The sequence below is a fragment of the Oncorhynchus tshawytscha genome, linkage group LG19, assembly GCF_018296145.1.
Source record: "Oncorhynchus tshawytscha isolate Ot180627B linkage group LG19, Otsh_v2.0, whole genome shotgun sequence".
NCBI classification, from domain to species: Eukaryota; Metazoa; Chordata; class Actinopteri; order Salmoniformes; family Salmonidae; genus Oncorhynchus; species Oncorhynchus tshawytscha.
Window position 1 is genome coordinate 55,689,646 of NC_056447.1, and position 13,789 is coordinate 55,703,434.

Here is a 13,789-nt window from a genome sequence, read left to right on the forward strand (position 1 = left end):
CGTCATTTGTGGTCATCTGGAGGAATTTATGGTGTTTGCGAGAAAGGTATTGGAGTCTCCGGTATCTGGGAGAAAGGCGGCCAGTTAACTGCTTGTCTTACGTCAAAACTCCCGTAGTGTGGCAGACTACGCGGTTGAATTTCGCACCGAGAGTGCCTGGAATCCGGAGTCTCTTTTCGATACCTTTCTGCACGGATTATCTGAGGATGTAAAGGATGAGCTGCTCGGGAATTACCGGTGGATCTCAACTCCCTTATCGCCCATCAAAATCAATGGACGCCTAAGGAAGGAGTGAGAGGAGGTCTGGCCTCGGGCACACTCGTGCACACGCTATGGCTCGTTCACCTTCATGGGAATCCGGAAGTTTCCGAAAGCAGCTTTTCCGAGAGGATTCGAAGCCACCCGAGCCCTCTCGTGAATCTACGATGGGTGAGTTGGATACTCCTGAGCCTATGCAGTTGGGAAGAGTTATGTTGTCAATTTGGGAGTGCTCACAAAGGATGAACAGTAACTGTCGTCTGTACTGTGGAAGGGCAGGACATTTCATAGCTACCTGTCCTATTAGGAAACCCTTCTCTCTCGTGGGTACCAGCTATGGTGAATCAGACTGGGAGTTCCCTGATTCCCATCACCCGCACACTCTTTTTGTGCTTGGATTGGTCTCCCCACAGCGCAAGTCTCTCCGAGTGCTCATTGACTCTGGGGCTGATGAATGTCTTATGGATGCCACGATAGCTTCAGAGCTTAGTATTCCCACTCAGCCTCTCTCTGTGCCCATCGACGCTGGGGCACTGGACGGCCGCTCTATAGGGGAAGTCAACCATAGTACTGTGCCCGTTCAATTACGGGTTTCTGGTAACCACAGTGAGACAATACAGTTCCTCCTCGTTGCATCTCCCCATGTTCCCGGTTGTGTTAGGATTTTCCTGGCTACAAAAATACAATCCTGTGATTGACTGGACCACAAGCTCCATCCTGGGTTGGAGTCCTTTTTGCCCACTGCCTTGACGCAGCACAGCCTTCCCCAAGTCGTCTTTCTCAGAACGTGAGCAAGACTGTGGATGTCCCTGCCTTTCCCACTGAGTACCATGACCTCCTGGGTGTCTTCAGTAAGGCACGTGCTACTTCCCTTCCACCGCACCGTCCTTATGACTGTGCCATTGATCTCATACTCCGTACCTCTCCTCTCCGTTTGAACCTCTACAGGGGTACACCATATTTTCCAAGTTGGACCTTCATGTCAGACAGGTCCTTCAGCGCCTCCTGTTCCTGAAAGAAGTGTGAGTTTCACCGCTCTACCATCACCTTTCTGGGATATCAGGGCAATGTTCAGATGGATTCTGGAAAGGTGAAAGCAGTGGTGGATTGGCCTCAACCAATGTTCAGGGTGCAGTTGCAACGACGTCTTGGTTTTGCAAACTCCTACCGCCGTTTCATCCGGGACTACAGTGCCCCCCTCCCGGTGTAACAGTATAACTTTAGACCGTCCCCTCGCCCATACCCGGGCGCGAACCAGGGACCCTCTGCACACATCATCAACAGGCACCCACGAAGCATCGTTACCCATCGTTCCACAAAAACTGAGGCCCTTGCAGAGCAACTACTACTTCAAGGTCTCAGAGCAAGTGACGTCACCGATTGGAACGCTATTTAGCGTTAGTTAGCACCACCGCTAACTACTCACCTCTCCCAAGGATGGAAACGCTATTTAGCGCGCACCGCTAACTAAGCTAGCCGTTTCACATCCGTTACACTGGCACTCACCTCTCCCAAGGTACCGTTCAAGTGGTCTCCAGCTGTCGACAAAGCCTTTGTGGACCTGAAGAGTCGGTTCACAACAGCACCCATCCTCGCGCCAATTTGTGGTGTAAGGGGATGCTTCGGATGTTGGAGTGGGGGCCATCCTGTCTCATCATCTCAATCCTGCCGAGAGGAACTACGATGTTGGAGTGGGGGCCATCCTGTCCCATCATCTCAATCCTGCCGAGAGGAACTACGATGTTGGAGTGGGGGCCATCCTGTCCCATCATCTCAATCCTGCCGAAAGGAACTACGATGTTGGAGTGGGGGCCATCCTGTCCCATCATCTCAATCCTGCCGAGAGGAACTACGATGTTGGAGTGGGGGCCATCCTGTCCCATCATCTCAATCCTGCCGAGAGGAACTACGATGTTGGAGTGGGGGCCATCCTGTCCCATCATCTCAATCCTGCCGAGAGGAACTACGATGTTGGAGTGGGGGCCATCCTGTCCCATCATCTCAATCCTGCCGAGAGGAACTACGATGTTGGAGTGGGGGCCATCCTGTCCCATCATCTCAATCCTGCCGAGAGGAACTACGATGTTGGAGTGGGGGCCATCCTGTCCCATCATCTCAATCCTGCCGAGAGGAACTACGATGTTGGCAACCGAGAACTCCTGGCGGTGAAGATGGCGTTGGAAGAGCGGAGGCAAATCAAATCAAATCAAATGTATTTATATAGCCCTTCTTACATCAGCTGATATATCAAAGTGCTGTACAGAAACCCAGCCTAAAACCCCAAACAGCAAGCAATGCAGGTGTAGAAGCACGGTGGCTAGGAAAAACTCCCTAGAAAGCCCAAAACCTAGGAAGAAGCCTAGAGAGGAACCAGGCTATGAGGGGTGGCCAGTCCTCTTCTGGCTGGTGCCGGGTGGAGATTATAACAGAACATGGCCAAGATGTTCAAATGTTCATAAATGACCAGCATGGTCAACTAATAGTAATCACAGTGAACAGGTCAGGGTTCCATAGCCGCAGGCAGAACAGTTGAAACTGGAGCAGCAGCACGGCCAGGTGGACTGGGGACAGCAAGGAGTCATCATGCCAGGTAGACCTGATGCATGGTCCTAGGGCTCAGGTCCTCCGAGAGAGAGAAAGAAAAAGAGAGAGAATTAGAGAGAGCACACTTAAATTCACACAGGACACCGGATAAGACAGGAGAAATACTCCAGATATAACAGACTGACCCTAGCCCACCGACACATAAACTACTGCAGCATAAGTACTGGAGGCTGAGACAGGAAGGGTCAGGAGACACTGTGGCCCCACCTGACGATACCCCCAGACAGGGCCAAACAGGCAGGATATAACCCCACCCACTTTGCCAAATCACAGCCCCCACACCACTAGAGGGATATCTTCAACCACCAACATACCATCCTAAGACAAGGCCGAGTATAGCCCACGAAGATCTCCGCCACGGCACAACCCAAGGGGGGCGCCAACCCGGACAGGAAGCCCACGTCAGTGACTCAACCCACTCAAGTGATGCACCCCTCCTAGGGATGGCATGGAATAGCACCAGTAAGCCAGTGACTCAGCCCCTGTAATAGGATTAGAGGCAGAGAATCCCAGTGGAGAGAGGGGAACCGGCCAGGCAGAGACAGCAAGGGCGGTTCGTTGCTCCAGTGCCTTTCCGTTCACCTTCACACTCCTGGGCCAGACTCCACGCAATCATAGGACCTACTGAAGAGATGAGTCTTCAATAAAGACTTAAAGGTTGAGACCGAGTCTGCGTCTCTCACATGGGTAGGCAGACCATTCCATAAAAATTGAGCTCTATAGGAGAAAGCCCTGCCTCCAGCTGTTTGCTTAGAAATTCTAGGGACAATTAGGAGACCTTCGTCTTGTACGTGTAGGTATGTACGGCAGCACCAAATCGGAAAGATAGGTAGGAGGAAGCCCATGTAATGCTTTGTAGGTTAGCAGTAAAACCTTTAAATCAGCCCTTGCCTTAACAGGAAGCCAGTGTAGAGAGGCTAGCACTGGAGTAATATGATTTTAAAAAATGGTTCTAGTCAGGATTCTAGCAGCCATATTTAGCACTAACTGAAGTTTATTTTGTGCTTTATCCGGGTAGCCGGAAAGTAGAGCATTGCAGTAAGGCACTGGCTGGAAGGAGTAGAACAGCCATTCCTGGTCTGGACCGACCATAAAAACCTGGAATATCTCTGTACAGCCAAGGGCCTCAAGTCCAGGCAGGCCCGGTGGGCCCTCCTGTTCACCAGATTTAACTTCACCATTTCCTACCGCCCAGGGTCAAGGAATGTAAAGCCTGACACCCTCTCCCACCTATCCAGTTTCTCTGCCACACCCTTGACCTCTGAAACCATTCTCCCTACCTCATGCCTTGCTGTCACTGTGGATTGGGGTATTGAGAACCTGGTCCGCGAGGCAAAACGCTCCCAACCTGGACCTGAAGGGGCCCGGCTAAACGGCTGTTTGTCCCTAATCCAGTCCAGTCCCGGGTCCTGGAATGGGCTCATTGCTCCAGGCTGACCTGTCATCTAGGGTCCCGTCGTACACTAGCCTTCCTTTGACAATGTTTCTGGTGGCCCACAATGGTCCCTGATGTCTCTGCCTTCGTCGCCACATGCACAGTGTGTGCTCTGAACAAGACTCCTTCAGCCACTACTGGTCCCTCATAGTTCCTGGTCTCATATCTCTGGACTTTGTCATTGGGCTCCCTCTGTCTGATGGCAACACTGTCATTCTGACGGTAGTCGACCGGTTCTCCAAGGCCGCCCCTTTCATCCCTCTCCCCAAACTACCTTCTGTCAAGGAGACGGCCCAGCAGCAGAACTTCTGGATCCATGGACTCCCGGTAGACATGGTCTCCGATCGGGATTCTCGTCTCAGTTCTGGAAGGCATTCTGCACCCTTATTGGGTCATTGGCCAGCCTATCGGTGGGGGGGTATGGCTTTCCACTCAGGATCTGCCCCTTCGGGTAGAGTCCCGCAAGCTGTCTCCCCGGTTCATTGGTCCTTTTCCCATCTCCAGAGTCCTGAGTTCCACTGCTGTCCGTCTTGTGTTACCCAATATTCACCCTACCTTCCATGTGTCTAAGATGAGTCACAAGTAGGAAAATACACCACTGGTGAATGATAACATGCCAAATACAACAAACTCAGTCTGACTGGGCCTGTTTGAATCACGAGTAGGAAAGTACACCACTGTGCATTATTTGTTTGCATTTCAGACACGGAGAAATGTCTCTTAAAACAGATTCCATCATACAACTGATAGCATGAGGGAAAAAATAAGTATTTTTCTAAAAGATTCAGCCAATTGTGGCTTAGAACATTCAACCACAGCATCTTTGTAGATTCTAAGCCTTCCCAAAAAAGTGAAAATTACAGCAACACCCACAGACCACTGTCTTTGGTTTCTCAAAGGCAGGAAGCATGGAGCCCCAGTTCTTTGGCAGGGCTGGGTGAGGGGAGTGGAGCGGAGTGGTGCAGCTGTGCAGAGTGTGTTTGAGTGTTTTAAGAAGAGGGGAGATTGGGGCCGAAGGGGGAGGCTGGTGCCATGAGGTGGAGGCCGGTGCCATGAGGTGGAGGCTGGGATCGTGAGGGGGAGGCTGGGACCGTGAAGTGGAGGCTGGGACCGTGAGGGGAGGCTGGGACCGTGAGGGGAGGCTGGGACCGTGAAGTGGAGGCTGGGACCGTGAGAGGGAGGCTGGGACCGTGAGGGGGAGGCTTGGACCGTGAGAGGGAGGCTGGGACCGTGAGGGGAAGGCTTGGACCGTGAAGTGGAGGCTGGGACCGTGAGGGGAGGCTGGGCCATGAGGGGGAGGCTGGGCCATGAGGGGGAGGCTGGGGCCATGAAGTGGAGGCTGGAGCCGTGAGGGGAGGCTGGAGCCGTGAGGTGGAGGCTGGGACCGTGAGGGGAGGCTGGGGCCGTGAAGTGGAGGCTGGGGCTGGGAGGGGAGGTTGGGGCCGTGAGGGGAGGCTGGGGCCGTGAAGTGGAGGCTGGGGCTGGCTGGGAGGGGGAGACTGGAGCCGTGAAGTGGAGGCTGGGGCTGGGAAGTGGAGGCTGGGGCTGGGAAGGGGAGGCTGGGGCCGTGAGGGGGAGGCTGGGGCTGGGAGTGGGAGGCTGGGGCCGTGAGGGAGGCTGGACCGTGAGGGGAGGCTGGGGCCGTGAAGTGGAGCCTGGGGCCGTAAGGGGAGGCTGGGGCTGGGAGACTGGGGCCGTGAGGTGGAGGCTGGGGCCGTGAAGTGGAGGCTGGGGCCTTGAGGGGGAGGCTGAGGCCGTGAGGTGGAGGCTGGGGCCGGGAGGGAAGAGGGAAGCCTGACAGAATAAATCACAACCAGTCCCTCCCAGTCACCCCTCCACACCCGTCGCCCCTTCCACCCCTCTGATCCATGGCAGCCCGTCTGGCTCTCTCTCTCTCCAATCTTTCCCAGCCTCCCTGCCTCCATCCTTCCCTCCCTGGGGATAATGGATAATCTCTTTAAAATACAGTCACGCTTAGCAGCTGCTTTGTGGTTGTTCCTGTGGTCAGGAGGAATGAGGCCAGATTCAGTAGTAGAGAGTTTCCACTTGAGCCACTTCTATCCTCCAGAGAACAGAATGTGAAAGCCTGTATTATCAGCATATCGTATGTTTATTCCCAAGAATCCCTGCAACAGTGTCCATCAGCAGTCCATCAGTGTCCATCAGCAGTCCATCAGTGTCCATCAATCAGCACTCCATTAGTCCGAGCACGGGGGGGTGACAACCCCCCCAAAAAAATGTTAAATTTCTTCTCATGCTTTCTAGAGCCTAATAGGAGACAATGCTTTCTGTACTTGTCAATTTAACAGCCTAACGTTTCACACAACAATTATACAATTTTATTTAACCAGGCAAGTCAGTTAAGAACAAATTCTTATTTTCAATGACGGCCTAGGAACAGTGGGTTAACTGCCTGTTCAGGGGGCAGAACGACAGATTTGTACCTTGTCAGCTCGGGGGTTTGAACTTGCAGTAACCTTCCGGTTACTAGTCCAACACTCTAACCACTAGGCTACCCTGCCGCCCCTATAGCCTACACACATATTATTAACAGGGCACTATAACTCACAGATGGTATGTATTTATTGACCACATTCACTGGGCAATGTGGGCAATAACAACATCTGATACATAACACCTACATGTGTTTCCTATGGATTGTGACAACAGAAATGTAAGTCTTTGATGGAGAATGAAGAGACATAAAAAAAACAATCCATACAGATAAGAGATTCCTGTGACAGACTAGACGCAAATTGAATGTTCAGTTGAAAGTGACAACGTCAATCTCTCTGCATGGTCCCCCACTCTTTTACTATTACATCACTATTTAACATTCCCGTAAGAGGCTAAGAAAACAGGAAAGGCAGGGTAGGGCCACTTTCCTTGGTAGAGGGGAGAACAGCCAACAGTCAAAGCAGGGTAGGGCCACTTTCCGTGGTAGAGGGGAGAACAGCCAACATACTCAATAATCGAAAGCTTAATTGTCCATTTAGGGTCTAATTGATCTCAGAAGACATAACCAAATGGTTACCAGTCTGTCCTGATAAAAATAACCAGGGTGGTAGGTCAACCAGAAATTAGTTCTTGACTTCCATGAAAACAGGATTTATGAGGAACACAATATAGTATAGCAGTATAGCATACCAGCAGAATAGTACACTGATAGCATACCAGCAGTATAGTATACTGATAACATACCAGCAGTATAGTACACTGATAGCATACCAGCAGTATAGCATACTGATAGCATACCAGCAGTATAGCATACCGATAGCATACCAGCAGTATAGCATACCAGCAGTATTATGTACTATAGCATACCAGCAGTATAGCATACCAATATAATACCAGCAGTATAGCATACCAGCAGTATAGTATACAATAGCATACCAGCAGTATAGCATACCAATAGCATACCAGCAGTATAGTATACCAGCAGTATAGTAAACAATAGCATACCAGCAGGATAGCATACCAACAGTATAGCATACCAGCAGTATAGCATACCAGTAGTATAGTATACAATAGCATACCAGCAGTATAGTATACCAGTAGTATAGTATACAATAGCACACCAGCAGTATAGTTTACCAATAGCATACCAGCAGTATAGCATACCAATAGCATACCAGAAGTATAGCATACCAGCAGTATAGCATACCAATAGCATACCAGCAGTATAGAATACCGATAGCATACCAGCAGTATAGCACACCAGCAGTATAGAATACCGATAGCATACCAGCAGTATAGCACACCAGCAGTATAGCATACCAATAGCATACCAGCAGTATAGCATACCAATAGCATACCAGCAGTATAGTATACCAATAGCATACCAGCAGTATAGCATACCAATAGCATACCAGCAGTATAGCATACCAGCAGTATAGCATACCAAAAGCATACCAGTAGTATAGCATACAAGCAGTATAGCATACCAGCAGTATAGTATACCAATAGCATACCAGTAGTATAGCATACCAATAGCATACCAGCAGTACAGCATACCAATAGCATACCAGCAGTATAGCATACCAGCAGTATAGCATACCAGCAGTATAGCCTACCAGCAGTATAGCATACCAATAGCATCCCAGCAGTATAGTATACCAATAGCATACCAGCAGTATAGCTTACCAATAGCATACCAGCAGTATAGTATACCAATAGCATACCAGCAGTATGGCATACCAGCAGTATAGCATACCAATAGCATACCAGCAATATAGCATAACACCAGTATAGCTTAACAGTAGCATACCAGCAGTATAGCATACCAATAGCATACCAGCAGTATTCCATACCAGCAGTATAGTATACAATAGCATACCAGCAGTATAGCATACCAATATCATACCAGCAGTATAGTATACAATATCATACCAGCAATATAGCATACCAGCAGTATAGTATACCAATAGCATACCAGCAGTATAGCTTAACAATAGCATACCAGCAGTATAGCATACCAGCAGTATAGCATACCAATAGCATACCAGCAGTATAGCATACCAATAGCATACCAGCAGTATAGCATACCAATATCATACCAGCAGTATAGTATAGCAATATCATACCAGCAATATAGCATACCAGCAGTATAGTATACCAATAGCATACCAGCAGTATAGCTTAACAATAGCATACCAGCAGTATAGCATACCAGCAGTATAGCATACCAGCAGTATAGCATACCAATAGCATACCAGCAGTATAGCATACCAATAGCATACCAGCAGTATAGCATACCAATAGCATACCAGCAGTATAGCATACCAGCAGTATAGCATACCAATAGCATACCAGCAGTATAGGATACCAATAGCATACCAGCAGTATAGCATACCAATAGCATACCAGCAGTATAGCATACCAGCAGTATAGTATACCAATAGCATATAGCATACCAATAGCATACCAGTATAGCATACCAGCAGTATAGCATACCAGCAGTATAGCATACCAGCAGTATAGTATACAATAGCATACCAGCAGTATAGCTTAACAATAGCATACCAGCAGTATACTATACCAATAGCATACCAGCAGTATAGTATACCAATAGCATACCAGCAGTATAGCATACCAATAGCATACCAGCAGTATAGCATACCAGCAGTATAGCATACCAGCAGTATAGTATACAATAGCATACCAGCAGTATAGCTTAACAATAGCATACCAGCAGTATACTATACCAATAGCATACCAGCAGCTTAACAATATATCATACCAGCAGTATAGCATATAGCCAATAGCATACCAGCAGTATAGCATACCAGCAGTATAGTATACAATAGCATACCAGCAGTATAGCATACCAATAGCATACCAGCAGTATAGTATACAATAGCATACCAGCAGTATAGTATACAATAGCATACCAGCAGTATACTATACCAATAGCACACCAGCAGTATAGCATACCAGCAGTATAGTATACAATAGCGTACCAGCAGTATACTATACCAATAGCACACCAGCAGTATAGCATATCAGCAGTATAGTATACCAATAGCATACCAGCAGTATAGCATAGCAGCAGTATAGCATAGCAGCAGTATAGCATACCAGCAGTATAGTATACCAATAGCATAGCAGCAGTATAGCATAGCAGCAGGCCACTGGGAACACCTCAGACCACCACCAGCTGCACAGAAAAAAACCATCACACAAAGAGCTCTTTGATTTGCCCTTCTTTTAGACTCCTTGATCGCATGAAGATACATTTAACGGCCATACTAAGAAAATGGTCAACTGTCATTTGGATGAAGTCATTTTCAAGCAAGCCGCCTATACAGTAAACCGTCTCACAACATCGTTTTCCTCATGGCATGCCAGTCAGAGCACAGGTGAGATTAATGGTAGGTTTTTATTAATAAATGCGCAGTAACATTACATTGTTATTTTTTTAAAGCCTGGGATTCAAACTGATGTTGTCTGTTTCATGATTAAAGTAGAATCAATGGTAAAGACTCCGGGATAACGTAAGGAAGGGTATAAAACAAAGACCTCATTAAACAGTAAGGCTGAATAGCTAAATTAGAACACAGACAGCCAAGCCATACATCATTTAGGATCACTAAGCACAGCATAGCCCAGGCATAATTTAGGATCACTAAGCACAGGCATAGCCCAGGCATAATTTAGGATCACTAAGCACAGCATAGCCCAGGCATAATTTAGGATCACTAAGCACAGCGTAGCCCAGGCATAATTTAGGATCACTAAGCACAGCATAGCCCAGGCATAATTTAGGATCACTAAGCACAGCGTAGCCCAGGCATAATTTAGGATCACAGCATAGCCCAGGCATAATTTAGGATCACTAAGCACAGCATAGCCCAGGGCATAATTTAGGATCACTAAGCACAGCGTAGCCCAGGCATAATTTAGGATCACTAAGCACAGCATAGCCCAGGCATAATTTAGGATCACTAAGCACAGCATAGCCCAGGCATAATTTAGGATCACTAAGCACAGCATAGCCCAGGCATAATTTAGGATCATTAAGCACAGCATAGCCCAGGCATAATTTAGGATCATTAAGCACAGCATAGCCCAGGCATAATTTATGGTCATTAAGCACAGCATAGCCCAGGCATAATTTATGGTCATTAAGCACAGCATAGCCCAGGCATAATTTAGGATCATTAAGCACAGCATAGCCCAGGCATAATTTAGGATCATTAAGCACAGCATAGCCCAGGCATAATTTAGGATCACTAAGCACAGCATAGCCCAGGCATAATTTAGGATCACTAAGCACAGCATAGCCCAGGCATAATTTATGGTCATTAAGCACAGCATAGCCCAGGCATAATTTAGCTAAGGATCACTTTTCATCTCTCCCCTGAGCTCTCCTCTCTTTTCCCCATCTGTCCTCTCTTACTGAGGAATGTAGCGATGTTTTCCTTAGAAGTATTTCCAAATAACACCATTACAAGTTAGGAAGAAAGACACCGGTCACAGACAATTAGGAAAGGAAATAGAGAGAGAGAGAGAGATAGAGAGAGAGAGAGAGAGATAGAGAGAGAGTTGGAGTAGAGAGAGAGAGAGAGAGAGAGTTGGAGTAGAGAGAGAAAATAGAGCGAGATAAGAGACTAGGAACAGAGTAACCTTTCAATCTCAATGAACTTTCCAGGTGTTTATTGGGCTAAAGAGTCATAGTCTTATGACACACACACACACACACACACACACACACACACACACACACACACACACACACACACACACACACACTCTGAGTAACATATATTCCTTTACATAGATAATAACAAATTACAATTGTTTTTAACATTTATACTATACATTGAGATAGTCTGCCTTGAGGCGACTCAACCTTGAGCCTTGACTGCGAACAATGAGAGACAACAGTTCATGTTTATCTCTGAGTCCCAATGAAATGTCCGTTGTCCCCCTGAGTGCGTCCTTAACTTCATAGATAGGCTTCAGAACAAAGTCATTGAGCTGGTTCTCCCCTCTCAGATCGTTGTCTTGACTCTGTTTAAACTTGACCTCCAACTCCAGGAGAGATTTCTCCACGCTTGTAAAAGCCTCAGAGATCTGAGTGATCTCCCCAGTGAGAAACTTCTCATAGCTATCCTCTCCGTCCAGGTCGTGTGAAATACTCATGCCGATGCTTTCCAACAACCTTGCGGCGTCTTCAATTTGGTGCTTCACGATGATAAAGTCTTCACGTACCACTGAATCGCTGTCTTCATCGTGATGGACACCACACGCACGTCGGTCTGCGAATTTAAAAAGCATTTGACATTGCTCGGGGTCATCATTATCCTCATAATCTCCGTCCGGTACGAAGAAGTGATGAAAAGTCCCGTTGGACATTTCCGGTTTTAACGGTCCGGTATAAACTGCCCAGTAAAGCGCCAAAGAAGACATTAAAAGTAGCAGCACCAGTGGAATAGAAGCCATTATATCCAATTTTTATTGAATTTCAGCACGGTCACGGTTTAGTTTGACGCTGTCCTCTGAGAGGCGCAAAACATGTGTAGCCTATTGACCGAAAGCGCATTGAGCGCACCAACCCACCGCACCGTGGCGCGCAGCCCCTGCCCACTGCATTCCGACTCAAGTTACAGTTCTCCCGTCACTAATAAAAGACACAGACAGTCATAACCAGACCCCAGACAATCGTCCCACAAATATTTTAAATGGACATAGCCAGCGTATACATTATTATTGTAAATTGATGTAGACAAAGAGGTGCAGAAAAAAAGTAGGCAGAAGAAAGGTGTTTTATGGCAAGGGTCAAATGAATTTTATAAACTGGGTGGTCAGAGCCCTGAATGCTGATTGGCTGGGTGGTTCGGGCCCTGAATGCTGATTGGCTGGGTGATTTGAGCCCTGAATGCTGATTGGCTGACAGCCGTGGTATATCAGACCATATACCACCGGCATGACAAAACATGTTTTTACTGCTCTAATTACCTTGATAACCAATTTATAATAGCAATAAGGCACCTCTGGGGGTTTGTGATATATTGCCAACATACCATGGCTAAGGGCTGTGTCCAGGCATTGCGTCGTGCCTAAGAACAGCCCTTAGTTGTGGTATATTAGCCATTTAGCACACCCCCTCGTGCCTTATTGCTTAAATATAGTATTAGGCTATGGTTGCACCAGTAGACTTTGGTTGAAGCTCAATGTTAAATTCATATCTCCCTACCATCATATCCAGTGGTGATTTTAGCATGGAAATCTTGTTGGGGCAAACACAAAATGATTTTAGATGCATGCCAGCAAAGCCACTACACAACACAACCCTGAACAATACATTAATTGCACTATAACGGTGACATACGGTACCCACAAACTGTTAGGGCCAACATAAAGCTGTCCCAACAGCAGAGTCCCAACAGAGTCTCAACAGAAGAGTCCCAACAGCAGGGTCCCAACAGCAGAGTCCCAACAGAGTCCCAACAGAGTCCCAACAGCAGAGTCCCAACAGCAGAGTCCCAACAGCAGAGTCCCAACAGAGTCTCAACAGAAGAGTCCCAACAGCAGAGTCCCAACAGCAGAGTCCCAACAGAGTCCCAACAGCAGAGTCCCAACAGCAGAGTCCCAACAGAGTCCCAACAGAGTCCCAACAGCAGGGTCCCAACAGCAGAGTCCCAACAGAGTCCCAACAGAAGAGTCCCAACAGCAGTGTCCCAACAGAGTCCCAACAGAAGAGTCCCAACAGCAGAGTCCCAACAGCAGAGTCCCAACAGAGTCCCAACAGAAGAGTCCCAACAGCAGAGTCCCAATAGCAGTGTCCCAACACCTTACCACTGCTACACCTGGCTATCAGCAGAGCCTTGTCTGGCAGCCAAACAGTTCATTCAGCCTCATTTACTGCATTTTAAAAAACATAGCTAACACTGACTGACTTGCTTTAACAAATGCGGTTTCTAATGACAATTGAGATGTACAAACTATGGCATAAGGGGACAGATGAGGCAATCCGTAATTTTGATTAAG

The 13,789-nt window shown here is 47.7% G+C and overlaps 1 protein-coding gene across 1 annotated transcript; it reads right to left on the reverse strand.

The window, feature by feature from the left end:
* Positions 1-11,435: 11,435 nt before the first annotated feature.
* On the reverse strand, positions 11,436-12,405 carry LOC112218948 (fin bud initiation factor). The gene has a single exon (XM_024380189.2). The coding sequence runs from the start codon at positions 12,239-12,241 to the stop codon at positions 11,612-11,614; it is 630 nt and encodes a 209-aa protein (XP_024235957.1). The 5' UTR covers positions 12,242-12,405; the 3' UTR covers positions 11,436-11,611.
* Positions 12,406-13,789: the final 1,384 nt, after the last annotated feature.